The sequence below is a fragment of the Protopterus annectens genome, chromosome 11.part0 (genome assembly GCF_019279795.1).
Source record: "Protopterus annectens isolate FY-2018-M chromosome 11.part0, PAN1.0, whole genome shotgun sequence".
NCBI lineage: Eukaryota > Metazoa > Chordata > Ceratodontiformes > Protopteridae > Protopterus > Protopterus annectens.
This window is the reverse complement of record NC_056745.1, coordinates 1,155,695,615-1,155,712,453: the sequence shown is the minus strand read 5'-3', so window position 1 is coordinate 1,155,712,453 and position 16,839 is coordinate 1,155,695,615. Positions and strand designations below refer to the sequence as shown.

Sequence of the window (16,839 nt, the reverse complement as noted above, 5' to 3'; positions counted from 1 at the left end):
TGTCTGCTTTATTCCCCCCCTCCATCTAGTAGATTTGAGGCTAAACAATTTGTTAAACGCGTCCTTCACGATGTTCATCGTGTTACCCTGCTGCAGTCATCACACTTGGGTTATCCTGTCGTCAGGCGATCCCGCAGTCGGCTGGATTTCCAAAGTCTTAGTCCGACGTCGGTTGCTGTCGCCTCATCCCTGACGTCAGTGCGCCAGGGGTACAAATATTGCAACCGACGCCATTTTTTTCAGTCTTTCTTGCCGCGCGGTGCCCGGTCGGCCAACTCCTAAGATTTTTGAATTCGAATTTCAGACCGAAGTCTTCTATAAAGCTAAGTACCCCATTGGGGAAACTTTTCTTGCCTCAGACCGATGTCAGAAAAAGTTAACAGTTGTATTTCTTGTGGGAAGCAAATACCTCATAAGGATTTTCATTCTTTTTGCATACCTTGCCTAGGCCCTGATCACGACGTCACTTGTCGTTTTTGTGCTAGATTTAATAAACGTACTATTAAAAGACGATTTGATTTTTGCACGACAGTTTTATGGTAGAAAATTTAACTATAACATGCCGTCGGAGCTACCGACTACCGGCGTGCACATAAAACGCAGGGACAAGGACCAACAGCCCAGGCCTAAGCACGATTCCGAGGCCTCGGTTGATCCGGTCTCCGGTTATCAGTGAGGCTCCAACGCAGCCTCTGACTACCGCAGTTCTGGAACCCGAGACCGCTACAGACATTTTGCCGGAATGTACTAGGCCGACGCAGCCTTTTATTTCAGGCCCTACCGACAATTTACCTTCCAAGGACGTCGGTACTTCTGAAACGCCATCGGTTTCTGAAGGCGTTTTCAGACCGACGACGCTTTCAGTCAAACTGTTTTCCAAGTCGAAGACTCCTAAATCGAAAAAGGCTTCACTTCAGTCACCTGTTCAAGGCCCTATGCCTAAGAAACAGATGCTGAAAATGGCAGAAGATTTTGATTTGTCTTATCAGGGATTCACAGCCTCCTCCTGACAAAAGGCCTAGACAAGAGGAAGAATCTGTTTCTTCTGAACATCTGTCTATTTCTTCGGATTCCTCTGGGGACCAAGACTATTCCTTCTCTCCTTATGAAGATTCTGATGCTGAGGAATCTATTCCCTCAGCTTCCCCTCCAGAAGATTACTCTTTTGGGGAAACTTTACACACTATAAGGGAACATTTTCACTGGGAAGGTCAGGATTACTCTGATTCCAAGAAAAGGCTGAGAGAGTTTCTTTTACTCCCCCAACACAGACCTCTAGCCATCCCTCCTGTTTTGGACATTGTGGATGATGTCTGCTTAGAATCCAGTTTCAACCCTGACTCTATACCTCCTGCCCTGGCCAAGCCTGACAGATACTACAGAGTACCTGATTCCCACAAATTCCTTTACAAAAGCCCAGTAGCTGACCCAGACACTATCTCCCAGGGTCCCAAGGGGGCTAAGGCTTCCATGGCTAAAAATCCAGTACCTTCTGAAAGGGATTCAAGAGCACTAGACAGATGGGGGGGGAAAAGGTTTACACCTCAGCCACTTTAGCTATGAGAGCACTAAACTGTCAATTTCATATGCTTAAGTATCAGCAATTTCTGATCTTTCAGTTAAAACAAAAGATAACCACCTTACCTCAACAATCTGAAATTAAAGAAGTACAGGATTTGTTGCACGCCACCGAGCAGATGGGCAAACATACCTTACAATGTGGGTTTGATTCTTTATAGGCCTCCTGCAGAGCAGCTGTCACTGGATCAGTTATATGTAGGCATGCCTGGTTAAAAGAACAAAGTCTGCCTGATCATGTTAAAGCAAAACTATTAGATGCTCCCTTACAGCAGGATGTTCTTTTTGGTGTTAAAGCAGAAGAAGTTTTAAAGAAAATGGAAGATAAGGCGAATTCAATGCAGACAGTCAAAGATTTTCTACAAGTACAACCCCCTCACTTCAGCAGAAACTGGCCAACAAAAAATTGGTCCTTTCCAGCCACTGACTAGGCCTCAGGGGGGTAAATACAGACGCCCAAGGGGCAGAGGACAACCACAAGCTCAGTATAAGCCTCGCCAATGGGGCACTCCAACCCAGAAGTGAGGAGAAGACAGGTCTCGACCTACCAGAAGGCAAACTGAATGACTTGCACCTCAGCTGGCCAAACAAAGCTCTTTTGTCAGCCCCCTTGGGGGGGGGGAAACTAGCACTATTTGCAGACAACTGGCACATGATCACAAAGGACAAATGAGTCCTAGACATAATTTTACGAGGATACAGATTCCACTTTCACACCTTGCTAATAAAAAGAGGAATGCCAAACCTGCCACAAAATCAAAGGGCAGAGGCTCAAAAACAAATTACAGCTCTCATGGCCATGAGAGCCATTCAAAGGGTACCAACTCAAGAGCAAGGCCAAGGATTTTACTCAAGACTCTTCCTAGTACCAGGAAAGAAAATGCTTGGAGACCAATTCTGGACCTTTCTATTCTAAACACTTACTTACAATTTCCCAAATTCAAGATGCTAACACTACAGCAGCTACTTCCCATGTTGGGCAAGGAAGCATGGCTGGTAACGTTGGACCTCAAGGAGGCATACCTGCATGTCCCTATCAGACAAAGTTGCAGAAGATACCTCCGTTTCATTGCAGGTTCGGTTCAACCCATTATCAATTCTCTGCACTGCCCTTTGGCTTATCTACTGCGCCCAGAGTATTCACAAAATGCCTGGCACCAGTAATTGCATACTGCAGACAAAGAGGAATTCAAATATGTCCATATCTGGACGACTGCCTCATCCAAGCAGAAAGAAAGGACATTCTCTTACAACATCTGGCTTTTGTGAAGCATCTACTAAATTGTCTGGAGTATACAGTAAACGAAAAGAAGTCAAAACTTGTACCCTCACAAAAAATGACATTCCTGGGTGCCAGCTTAGACACAACAGCCCAGAAGACTTATCTTACACCAGACAAGCAATTACAACTGACTCAATATTTCAAAACAATGGCAACAAAGATCCAATTAACTGCAAGAAAAATTCTGCAGGCTTTGGGCTTCATGGCATCTTGCATTCTGATAATACCATTTGCAAAACTGCATATGAGGAAATTACAGTGGTACCTAAAACGCATATGGTCTCAACACAGCCACAGCTTGGACACAGTGATATCTCTCATTCCCTGCCTTCAACAGGAATTTCTATGGTGGGCACAGGCATGTCACCTCAACAAGGGTCAGCCTTTCATCTTGCTCCCTCCCAGGCAAACTATCACAACAGATGCTTCAGACTATGCTTGGGGAGCACACATGGCAGGGCAATGCATTCAAGGGCTATGGACTGCAGAACAAAGAAAACTGCACATAAACCAAAAAGAGATTCTAGCTGTACAGAAAGCTCTGACAGCCTTCAAGGATCTACTACAGCCAGGACAACTTGCAATAAAGACGGACAACACCACAGTAATGTGGTACATAAACAAGGGGGCACACATTCCTACCCTCTTTTCAGGCAAGCAATAATCTTATGGAACACAGCTCTGGCCTACCAAGTCCAGTTACAGGCTCAATTCTTGCCAGGACAGAAAAACACATTGGCAGACGACCTAAGCAGAAACATCAAAGATCCCCACGAGTGGAAGCTAGACCCACAAATATTTACAATGTTAACTCACAGATGGGGTCTACAAAATATAGACCTGTTTGCCAGTCCTCAAAACTACCAGCTGACAAAATTTTGTACAAGGACATTCCACCATCAAGCTTGGAAAGTGGACGCTCTCTCCTTCAGTTGGAAAAACCTGACAGCATATGCCTTTCCTCCATTACCTCTTCTCACAAAGGTTCTTTTGAAGGTCAAAAAGGAGAAACCTCGACTGATTCTCATAGCCCCAGACTGGCCACGCCAGCACTGGTACCCGCTATTGAAGAATATGACTCACAACCCACCATGGATATTGCCTCAAATTTCTCAATACAGGTTTAAATCAAACCATCCACTTACCCACTTTCTTCCCAAATCCACAGAACAATGGTGAGAGACTCCTGCTTTCCTTGGACATTCACAGGCAACTTTGTTACTACTTGGACAAAACTAAGACTTTCAGAAAATCTGACCAGCTCTTTGTATACTATGCTACAGCTTCTCAAGGGAAGGCTATATCATAGCAAACCATTTCTAAATGGATAGGTCATTGCATACGTTTCTGCTATACCCATCATGGGAAACCAGTTCCTGCTACCATTAGGTCCCACTCTACCAGGGCAACAGCTACCTCTACAGCCTTTTTCAGGGGGATTCCAACCAAGGAGATTTTAGAAGCTGCAACTTGGAGTTCAGTACACACCTTTACCAAACACCATCACTTACCTCTTTCCTCTAAGACCAGGGCGGGCTTCGCCACTGCAGTTCTGCAGGGCCTTATAGCCTCCACTAACCCTCTATGATAACCTCCTCCCTATCTTAGCTTTGGGATTCAACCCAAGTGTGATGACTGCAGCAGGGTAACACGATGAACATAGTACAGTTTTGTACCTACCATAAATGTAGATGTTCGAGTGTTCACCCTGCTGCAGTCCAGGTTACCCTCCCTCCATCTCCTCTTATCTACTGGCTAAATCTCTTCAATACCTTACTGATGTATTTGCTTATAGCTGAAGGGATTTTGTGTTTGTGCAGAGGTTACTCCATTTGGTACTAATTTCTGACCACCTTTTTTGGGGGCACCTGACATCTGGGGCAAGAAAAACTGAAGAAAATGGCGTCTGTTGCATTATATATACCCCTGGTGCACTGACGTCAGGAAAGAGGTGACAGCAACCGACGCTGGAATGGAATTCTGGCCGACTGCGAGCCCACCTGACGACAGGATAACCCAAGTGTGATGACTGCAGCAGGGTGAACACTTGAACATCTGCATTTATGGTAGGTACAAAACTGTACTTTAGGGATACTGTACTATCTTTGGAATAAGAATTGAATTCTATTGCAGTTTTGAGTGGTGAGTTATTGGGACAGGGATTAGGGTTGAGTTTTTTTCCAGGATGTAAAATTTCTTTAATGGCTGACTGGACTTTTTAGGATTATGTTTAGCATTGTTTTGAATGTTGTAGTATATTTTTTGTCTTCATATATTTGCTTATTAGTATGTATGGGTCATTCTGAATTTTCTGATATACTGTGTTGTTTTATATTTTTGCCATTCTTTACATGCGTTTTCTCTGTCCTGCATTAGCATTCTACTCTCTTTGGATGGCCAAATTACATTATTTGTTTTTAGTCCCTTCCTTCTAGGGTCCTTTCAGGACATTCTAGTTAATAGATGATAAAGCAGTAGTAAATACGTATTGGTTAAACTTAGGCTGGTGTTTTATAAATATTCTGTTTAAGTGGATGTGAGAGATGCCTGGTGGTTATAGACTGGGAGATGGTCACTGAGAGAGTCTGACATTATACTTGTGTTGTTGAATTTGCTAGGGTCTGATACTAGGATACAGTCAAAGAATTTGATGTCTTTATATAATGTGGGAGGGCAACAGATGAAGGAGGGTTAGAGGTTATGTTAAATCAATTGATATCGTCATCACCTAGTAGTATTTTTAGTAGCATGATTAATTACCAAAGATGGGTGCACTTCTTTCAGATCTTTTGTTATGACAAGTGCATAATTTTCTGTTTTTTCCTCAAAACTTTTTTGGGGAGAGTTTCCTGAACCTGCCACCCATACTTATGTATGGCAAAAAAAGATGGGGGAGGGAGATCTGCATCAGCGGCTCTAGTATTACTGTGAGCAGTTGCATGAGTTGATGAAGTTGGACCATTTGTTCGTTACTTTTGTTGCAGGGGAGGAAAGGCTTGTTATTGTTAGGTATGCAGTTACGAAGTGGATTACCAGCTGTGCTCTCTTTTGCCATCAGCAATTTGACCATTTCAGTTAAACCCAACTCCATTAGAGGGTTGACTACCTCCACTGCCTACTTCAGCTATGCCTCAGTTGTAAACGTGTGTCATGATCACCTGGCCTTGATTTGTAGTGTCACTAGATATTATAAGATTTCTGCGTCGAGCTTCTTATTCCCCTCTGACTTCACTTAAAATAAGCCAGAGTGTTTTGGACAACCTGTTCCAGAAAATGTAAATAGAATAACAATTTATTTTCTTGACTGTGATTCTGAAAGACGTATTTGAGAACTCACTTACCAGTAGTTGATCATATGTGTTTTGCAAATGCTTGCTCCGCTAGCTCCTTCCATCCTGGTGGTACTGCTTGGAATTCTGCCTAACCCATCAAAGGTGTGTATCTTACTGTTGGATGTAACATACATTTGTAATGTCAGTTGAGGGCTCTCCTTGATATTGATTTAGAAGTATCCTCACTTCATCACGCTATGTGGATGAATGGTCTTCCACAAGCTGCTGCTACTGCTGTTGGATTTTGCTATAAATTAGGCAGTTGCATACAAGTTTTATAAAATACCATCCTACCTGCATTATTCCATGTTTTGCAGGATGGTGCTTGTTGATGGTATGGGAACAAATTAGCAGACTCTGAGGGCACATCTGCTTATGTAGCTGGGAAGTTAATCACATCTGTCAGTAGGGAGACACCTGTATCCTCAGTCATGGAATTTTACAGGAAAAAAACTGCTGAATTTGATTAAACTGCTACTTGAACAAGGTCCCATCAAGGAAGATCTTGTATGCCAAATGATACAGTAAGATGATAACTGTTATTTCCTCCTGGATGCTATTGCATCATTACTGTGGAGTCTAGAACTCCAGGCCCTTTATTATTTGGAATCTTATTGATTTTTCTTGTGGAAGGAGGTCATAGTGCGTCTATGAATCACATATTTTTGACCAGGGTGGATTTGATGTCAATTAGGAACTATGTTTTAACCTGCCAGTATCTTTTCCAGGTCAAGCTAACAGAGGGGAAAACACTTAAGTACATTGTGTGGGTGGGTGGGGGTGTGGCGGCTTTGTGATGCTGCATAGATTACACTGTACCTTTGAGACCGTTAAAGCAGTTAATGATTCCCTTCACCATTGTTTTGTTTACTGGTCTTTCAGTCTAAAACAGTGTTTGCCCGATAGGCTTTGTGCACCAAATTAGCTGTTGGAATAAAAGTGTAAACCCTTATAGCCCAGGCAGCACCTTTCTGAGAGAGGAGTGCCAAATCTGTCAGGTTATCTTCATTGTAAATTCGGTCCATAAGAAACCTTTTTGCACCTTCCTAATCAGAACGTTTTGCCTTTTATTGGGCTTAGTCTAATTGTCCTAAATTCAATGCTTGCTTTGCTAAAGCAGTCCTACATGTTATATTGCTGAGATTTCCATGAAAAGATGGTTGTTACTTAGGAATATCTTGTAGTTTAATATCAACAAGCAGGCACTCATGCTTTCCCTTCTTCCCTTGGATATTTTGTAGACAGTAGTTATTATATTTTTTGCTTTGATTTTTCATCAGGCATTGATTTGATCAGGATAAAACTGAAGGAGGATGGGGCTGGATCTTCCAGAGTTATTTTCTCTTGGTCTGCATTTTGGGAATGTCATAGGAAGGTGGACTTGGGACTTTTCGATTCTCAGCTAGAGCGTCTTCTGTCTGGAGACGTGCGTGAATGGGCGTACCTTCGTTGAAGGTTGTGCGTCAGGGCTGGCAACTTGGCACGTAAAAATCTACTGCCAATCATTAGCGGACCGGAGTTCCGCTGTGGCGACCCCTAACCGGGAAAAGCCGAAAGACACAACAACATGGGAAGGTGGACTTTGGCTGTGAATTGCTGATCACTAATACTGAATGGCTGTGCCTGGTGGCTGGGATTATTAGGTAAGAAAATAAGAGCCTTTCTGCTGAGGTGCTTTTGAATATCTGAGACTGCATTAGGGTCCTACATGACATGTCTGTAGAATTTCAGTGACCAGAAATGCAGCATCTTCCAGAGCTGCTGTTGATACCTTCGTATTCCTTGTGGCCTGCTTGTTGTAAGAGTAATAGTAGAGATTGTAAAAAGAAAATACTTTTTTGCAAAAAAAAAAAATCCTTTGGGTACCTCAGTTTATTTTACTGTAACATTCAGTGAACATAGTGCTTGAGAAATGTTCGATTGTATTACTCTGTATAGAAGGTTAGGTAATCACTTCCTTTAAGGAAAGGAGACATCAAAAGTTGCAGTAGATAAGGATTTTGATGCTGCTGTAAGGGTTTGAGCATTTGTTGGTGGGTTCTTGCAGAGTTATCCTGAGTATAGCCCCTGTCCTGCGCTGTATTTGGTTCCACACATTTTTTCCATTGCGTTTTGGCTTACTGTTGCCAAACCTATGTTAAACCTCAGACCTACGACGTTTTCCGGCCACACAGATTGCCTTAGCCCACCTCTTCTATAATCTGTAAGGCTGCATTTGACTGCACATTTAATGTATGCAGAGCTTACCCTTCAGTTTTATGTAGTTGTCTGTTTGATAAAATCCATTGTCACAGTATTCTGTTGGCTGCAATCCATACAGATGAAAAGTTGTTTGGCCTGTTTCCAGAATTTCCTCTAAAGTTGTTTTGATTTTTAAAAGCAATATTAATGGTAGGCATTGTGTCAAATGGTCATTCTGCTCAGTTCTTTTGACTTTTAATAATTTAAAAAGTACAAAGGAGCTAGGTAGAAGTTAATTCTTCAATATGTTTTCTTGGTCAAATATTCATTATAATTTGAAGACATGACAGTGTAATCATTTTACAAGAACATTTATTTTTTTATAGTTAGGGTGCCAATGTGGCTAAGCTGAGTTAATTTCAGAGGAGATTGCCATTATTGGAATGTTAAAAATTCCGTATCTGTTGATGTTTGTCTTGGACTGCTTAAGTATTTTGGTAAAGATTTGCCTTTTTTTGTGTTTAATGCCAAGTTAGATAGAGGAGGTCAACGCACAAATACAAAAAGAGAAGGAAGAGGCTGAAGCCCAACTACGTCAGGCTTCAAGGAGTGCAGAACAGTCATCTGGTGGAAGTGGAAGTAAAAACTGGCCAGATGATGATTTGCAGCTGCTGATCAAAGCTGTGAACCTTTTTCCTGCTGGAACTAACTCAAGGTACAAAGCACTTTTTGCAGCATCAAAAATTACCTTTAGAAGAAAAGTTGTAATGGGAAAAAAATAAGTAAAATGAAAGTACAAGTAAATAATTTTCACTGAATGTTGAATTACAGAAACATAATGTAGAGTGCTGCAAAGTTTAGATTTTTTTTACATTATAATGTTTTTTTCTGTGACTGCAGGTGGTGATGTGTATTGTGCTTTCAGAGCTTGTTCCCTTTGACAAAAGCCATTACAGTTGTTTTTTATATGATTGTAGGTAAACAGTATTGATAACTGAGAGAATAAGACTGCAGTAGATCTGACAGGATGGAACCCATCTCAGTGGGTCTGTGAGTGGAATAGTGTCCATTCTCTTTCCGAAAGGCATTACTTTTACTGTTTCCATTTCAACTGTTTTTCTTTCTGAAACTTCACATGATGTTTGCATGTGCCTTGCATCATAGTACACTGTGTCATTATACTGCACACTAGAAGGCCAGACCTAGCCCCTATTCCTAGTATTTGTTCTTCCTTATTTGTCACTGTTGCAGTACAGTTGTGCAAGATCTTACGATAGCAGTATATGCCCTGCTTTTCACAGTTGCAGTATTCATTTTAAGTGGGATCTTCTGCAAGAGATAGCTCAAAGTCCGGCCAGTATACTGAAGCCTTTACATTCTCCCAGTATCATACATCAGATGTATGCTTCCTGCACAGGCATAGGGCATAAAGGTGACACACAGGCTCAGTACTCTGAGCTTATTTGCTGCCAGACCAGACACCATGGTTGAATGTTAGTCTGAATGAGCTGGTTTCTGCTGAGCCATTTAGAGATAATTACCCTGTTGGGGTTCCTTTTTTCCTTCTCAAAGATGGGAAAATGTGTGGGAGGCAGATTCCCCATAATGATAGTCAAGAGAAGTGACTGTTCTGTTTAGTTGCTACAAATGACCATATCCAGTGATCCACCTGCCATATTTTTGTTCTAAAAACTCTTCACAGCCATCTGTCTGCATTGTCTATCTATCTTGAGAACCATTGAACTAGGGTGTCATGGTCAAATTCACTATCCTTGAGGTACAGCCATCTCTCAAGAAGAAGAATCTGCTGCTGTCCAGCCTCTACTGTACATCTGTCTTGAGGTGGGTGAAGACCTTAAAGAATCTATGGTGCCATTTCCAGATGTTCTTCCTGTTTTACTGTTGCAGTCATCCCACTTGGGTTATCTGCCTGCAGGTAGCCCTCAGTTGGCCCTAATACCAGTCTTGGGATTTTTGCTTCAGATGCTGTGGCCTCTTCCATGTAATGGGTATAAAACATACAGCCAACGCCATTACATCAGCTTTTCTTGGCGCGTGGGAGCCCGAAGCAGAAGCAGTTCACAAGTGCCGGTCGGCCGCTTCCTGAAATTTTAATTTTTTGAGTTTCAAACCTGAAGTCTTCTAAAGCCAAGTACCCCGTTGGGGATCCTTTTTTCTTGCTCTAACCAATGTCAGAAAAAGTTAACAATTGTCTTGCCTATGGAAAGCAAATACCTCACAGAGATTTTTATTCTTATTGCATCACCTGTTTAGGCCCAGACCATGACGTTCCTCACTGCAGGTTTTGTGCCTTGTTTAACGCCCAAACTATTCTTCGTCAGGCTATATTTGTCGCTAAATTCTTACGCTCTTGGTCTCCATTTTCTGAAATGGCTTCCATAAGCCATCTGACTGCCGAGCTTCTGAAAAAAATGTAAGGACAGAGACAGACCGCATAGGGCCAAAACTGCCGACGAAGCTTCTGTTAAGCTAGTCGCCAGTTCACCGGTACTCAGTGAGGCACTTTCGCAGTCCCTGATACCCACTTCTACAGGCTTGCAGGCCTCTGCTGAGACCCATTCGGAGTCCAGTATGCCGCAAGATGCTTGTTCGACTATGAAACCTGCGGATGTCTCTACCTTGGATGGGCTGGAGCCGCTGTGCAGGCACAGGCTTCTGAGGGTGTATTCCAACCTTCCGATGTTCGCATTAAACCGACAGCTTTGTTTTTGACTAAAAATACCGAGTTTCTCAGGCCCAGAGTTTGCACTACGCCTAGATGCATGCTCAAGCTCCCTTGCCACAGAAACAAATGCTTAGAATGGCTGAAGACCATATAACTTTAATTAGGGGAAGCCAGCCTTCCCCCTCTAAAAGACAACAAATTGATTTTCCTTCTGATAGTACAGACCATGATTCCAATGACTCTCATCCCACTGAGTACCAGGACATACCCTTATCTACCTATGAGGATTCAGATGCAGAGGATTCCATACCCTCTGCCTCCCCTCCAGAGGACTTTTCTTTTGGTGAAACCTTGCATACTTTGAGAGCATTTCTACTGGGAATGCCAGGACTATCCTCAGTCCAAAAAGAGACTCAGAGAATTTTTAGACTTGCCTCAGTACAGGCCTCTAGCTATACCACCTGTCCCGGACATTGTAGATGATGTCTTCATGGTATCCAGTCTTACTCCGGATACTGTACCACCAGCTCCTAGAAAGCCTGACAGGTACTACAAGAGTACCTGACTCTCACAAATTTCTCTTTAAGAATCCCACTGCGGATCCAGAGACGATTTCCCAGGGACCTAAAGGCATTAAGGCAACTACAGCCAAAAACCCTACCCCTTCAGACAGGGGTTCTAGAACTTTAGACAGGGTGAGAAGGTATATACTTCTGCAACTGTTGCCATCTGTGCTTTGATTTGCCAGTTTCACATGTTGAAGGTACCAGCAGCATGTTATGGAACTAATTAAACAAAAATGTTTTTGCTTCCAGATTGTGCAGAACAGTTAATGCATTCTGCAAACCAAGTTAGTAAACATACTTTGCAATGTGGTTTTGATGCCTTAGAAGCCTCTTGCAGGGCTGCTGTCACAAGGCATGCTTGGCTGAAGGAGCAAATCTTGCCAGACCATGTCAAAGCAAAATTACTAGATGATCCATTAAACCAGGAAAGGTTGTTTGGCACTAAAGCAGAAGAAGCTCTTAAAAAGATCGAGGACAAAGCTAAATCTATGCAAACTGTTAAAGATTTCTTATAGATGCAGCCACCTAGATTCAGTAGGCATTGGCCTTCTAAAAACTGGTCCTTTCCAGTCCCTTCCAGGTATTCTCAGTCCAAACCCAGGGGCAACAGGCCACCAGGCCACCAAGACTACAGTCTCTGGGCATGCAGAGATCTAAAATATGGAGTGCGTCCTCCTCTAAAACAGGGAGTGGTAAGCCACCCCCTTATGGAAAAAGTTCACAATGACTTGTGTATCTTCCTTCCCGGCAAAGCCCAAGTGCTTGCACCCCTAGGAGGAAAACTCTCCCTGCATGCACAAAACTAGATGTCAATTCCCCAGGACCGATGGGTCCTAAACATTCTACTTCCAATCACTGCCAACCCCAAGCGGGGTTGCCAGACCTTCTTCCAAACCAGTGGGCAGAGGCTCAAAAGCAAGTACTTTTTCTTAGTGTCAGGGTTATTCAACCTGAGCCAATAGAGCAAAGGGGACAGGGTTTCTGCTCTAGACTATTTCTGGTGCCCAGAAAAGAGGGCTGTTGGTGCCCTATTCTAGATCTGTCAATTCTCAACACCTTCCTGGTGGTCCCAAAATTCAAAATGTTGACTCTGCAACAGCATTTTCCTATGCTAGCCAAGGATACCTGGCTAGTCACCCTAGACTTAAAAGAAGCTTATCTGCACACCCCCATAGGGAATCTTCCAGGAAATATCTACGTTTCAGGTAAGGCTCTATGCACTATCAGTTCTCTGCACTTCCCTTTGGCTTATCTACTGCACCCAGGGTATTTACATAGTGGCTGGCTCCAGCCATTGCATACTACAGGCAGAGAAATATTCAAATTTACCCATACTTGGACGATTTTCTGATTCAGGCGGACAGTCAGAAATTGCTACTTCAGCACCTGGCATTTTTAAAGAGACTTCTGACTTCTCTGGGGTACACCATGAACGAAAAGAAATCGCAACTGGTGCCCAGCCAAAAGATTTGTATTCCTGGGAGCAGGCTTGAACACATCTTCCAAGATAGCATTCCTAACACCAGAAAAACGGGTTTATTTGACAAACTACTTCAAACTAATGGTTGCCAAAACCCAGTTATCTGCAAGAAAAATACTGCAAACCCTAGGTTTCATGGCCTCATGCATTCTAATTCCATATGCAAGACTGCATATGAGGAAACTTCAGTGGTACTTAAAAAGCCTCAGGTGTCAACATTCTCAGGACCTGGAAACACTGATTCCTATCGTACCTTGTCTAAGGGCAGAGTTCCTTTGGTGGGCAGAGGCATGCAACCACAACAAGGGACTGCCTTTCACTCAACCCCTTGCCACCCAAACCCTGACAACAGATGCATCAGACTGTGTGTGGAGGGCTCACATGGCAGGCAAATGCATTCAAGGCAATTGGAGCCCAGGACAAATTCCCCTGCATATCAATCAAAAAGAAATGTTAGCTGTACAGAATGCTCTGACAACCTTTCATATACCTTATCCTTCCAGGACAACTTCTGATAAGGACAGACAACACCAAAGTTATGTGGTGCATAAACAAGCAGGGGGGAACTCATTCCTACCCTCTCTGCATGTTAGCCATGGCCCTGTGGAACACAGTCTTGTGCAACCAAGTGCACCTGCAAGCTCAATTCCTGCCAGGCAAACAAAATTAATTGGCAGACGACTTAAGCAGAAATCTACTGGACCCACACGAGTGGAAGCTGGAACCCAACTCATTCAAACTTCTAATCCACAGGTGGGGGACTCCAGAGGTGGACCTCTTTGCCTCCCCCCTAAACCATCAATTGAGCAAATTTTGCACCAGAAATCCCCACAGCCAAGCATGGAAATTGGATGCCCTATCCTTTACATGGGAAAACCTCTCAATTTATGCCTTTCCCCCTCTGCCCCTCCTCTCAAAAGTACTACTCAAGATCAAGCAGGACTGCCAAGGACAATCCATATTGCCCCAGACTGGCCACGCCAGCACTGGTACCCACTCCTATGCAGTCTGACAGCAGTGCCATCTGGGCACCTACATCAGACCCCCCTCCCTGCTGTCCCAGCAGGAGTGACAGATTTTGCATCCACAGCTGCAAACCCTGAACCTTGCAGCCTGGCTTATTCCCTGAATGCACCACCAGCAACCCTCAACAAACGGGTGCTGGACGTCATGCTTGAGGCCAGAAGGCCTAGTACTAGGAGATCCTGTTTAGAAAAGGGGAAAAGATGTTGTTCTTGGAGACAGTCTCAAGGAAAGGACACAGCTTTGCCCACCTTACCTCAAATCCTGGATTACCTAGCAGAGCTACTCCACAAAGGCCTGTTCTTCTCATCTGTTAAAATGCCATGCCTCTGCCATCTCAGCCTGTTTCCATACTGAACCACTTCTTTTTTCTCACCCTCTTATCAAACAGTTCCTGAGAGGAGCTAACAATTTAAGGCCCCCGAGGAGAGCTGCCACCCCTGTCTGGGACCTTAACTTTGTACTAGAGAAACTCACGCTCCCCCCTTTTGAGCCTGCTGCTGCAGCAGAGTTAAAATTCCTCTCTCGGAAAACAGCCTTACTTCTAGCCATTATTTCAGCAAGAAGAGTGTCTGAGTTTCAGGCACGGCTGTGGAACCCTTCATTATTTTCCATGCGGACAGGGTTTCCCTCAGGACTAACCCATCATTTATGCCCAAGATGGTATCCAGTGTGGCTTTAAACCAATCCATCCATTTACCAACCTTTTTCCTAATCCTCAGAATCAAGGGGAAAGGATTCTGCACTCCTTGCATGTGCACAGACAGCTCAGGTTCTACCTTAACAGAACTAAACCTTTCAGAAAATCTGACCAGCTGCTACTCAGCTTTGCTACAGGGGCAGAGGGCAAAGCTATTTCAAAGCAAACCATTTCATAGCACACTGCATCCATTTCTGCTACAAAAACTAAGGAAAAACTACCCTACAGGGGATCAGAACTCATTCCACTAGGGCTACCTCAACCTCTACAGCATTTCTCAGGGGAATCCGTACCAGGGACATCCTGGAAGCTGCAACCTGGAGTTCTGTACACACCTTTACCAGGCATTACCACTTGCCTATTTTTTCTAAATCCAGATCTGGATTTGCCACAGCAGACTTGCAGCCCCAATACTTTTGACTGCCTCCACCCTTCCTCAGCTTTGGGAATCAACCCAAGTGTGATGACTGCAACAGTAAAACACGAAGAACATAGTACAGTTGTGTACACTTACCATAAATGTAGATGTTCGAGTGTATGCTGTGTTGCAGTCCTGGTTACCCTCCCTCCAGCCCCCTGACTTTTCTGTTCTTTCTGCCTATCCTCTTTTTGGCCATATCTTATGGCAGTGGTATTTACTTTTGTACTGGAGGGGTTCCACACCATGTAATTGCTTCCTATTTTGGGAGCTCCTGACATCTGGGGCAAGAAAAACTGATGTAATAGCGTCGGCTGCGTGTTTTATACCCATGACGACCTGACATCATGGAAGAAGCGACAGCATCCGATGCAGAAATCCCAAGACTCTGGTATTCAGGCTGACTGAGGGCTACCTGCAGGCAGATAACCCAAGTGTGATGACTGCAACAGTGAATACACGCGAACATCTACATTTATGGTAAGTGCACACAACTGTACTTTTCCTGTGCTGTGACCTTGTTACAGACTGGCATGGAACGGACTTCTCACACTTCCTCTGAGGCTGTGCAAACATACACAAGGTATGTTGAGAGGGAATCATGACGAATCATTTCCAAAGGTCTAAGGGGATTCTCCAGATTCTCATTAGTGAAGAGGTTCTTAGTACCCTTATAGAGTCTAAGCATGGCTCTGAGCCTCCTTTGTTGATCAAAGCTGATGTACCATTAAAAATAGAAGCAGAAAACTAAACATATCCCTCCCATTGCCAACTATCCTCATAAAGAATGGCAAGGTTTTACCCAGGGTTTGTTCAAAGCCCGCACAGGTATTTATCTGTCCCTGCTTTTCTTTGGTGTTCTACTCCAGCCAAAAGAACTTGGAAATCTGATTCCTTGGATGAGGAGTTGGATTCAGGGGATGAATCCTTAGCCTATTCACAAATCACTTCCTCTGACGCAGTATGTAAGAGTGAAGAGGATTCCTTAAGTCCTGATTTTCATTTTGAGGAGTTGTCTTTTGGGGATATTGTGGTTTGCATGATGGAGCATTTCAAATTGGATTGCTTCCAGGTGTCTGACATACAAAAGAGGTACCATGAGCTGTTACAAATGGAATTGCCTAAATCTTATGCTGCTCCCCATGTTTTTGCTGCCGTACTGGTTATGTTTGCAACAGCTTTTTTTTGGCTCTTGATTCCCAACTCCCAGCCCCTAAGAAGCCTGACTGTATTTATACAAGGTGCCTGAGGCCTTTAAGTACCTTTACAAGTGTCCTACTTCAGGCCCAAGATTTATTCTCTTCCAGACTTCTCCCTTTTGACATACAGTTGTCTAAGGAGAGGCTGGGTAAAAAAAGTTTAGGCTTCTGCTACTGTGACCTTTACCACCATTAATTATCAGACCCATATGACCAGGTATGTTCTGGTTCTTTTGTCTCAAGTGGGGTGGGGGGGGGGGGTCTTAGACTTTCCTGACTGTGAAAGCAAAACTATTGCCCCTTCCGTATTAACTTCCACTTTGCAGGCGTCTCGTCACAATCAAAGTTAGTTATGATGTAGCTGATGCATCTTCTAGAGTTGTTGCTTCAGGTT

The 16,839-nt window shown here is 43.6% G+C and overlaps 1 protein-coding gene across 1 annotated transcript in view; it reads left to right on the top strand.

Annotated features, from left to right (window-relative positions):
- DNAJC2 (DnaJ heat shock protein family (Hsp40) member C2) overlaps nt 1-16,839 on the top strand; it is a 1,234,748-nt gene that overhangs the window by 786,984 nt on the left and 430,925 nt on the right. The window contains exon 16 of the mRNA XM_044088515.1: nt 8,910-9,088. Within this exon, the coding sequence (XP_043944450.1) occupies nt 8,910-9,088 (179 nt within the window). The remainder of the gene's footprint in view (nt 1-8,909; nt 9,089-16,839) is intronic.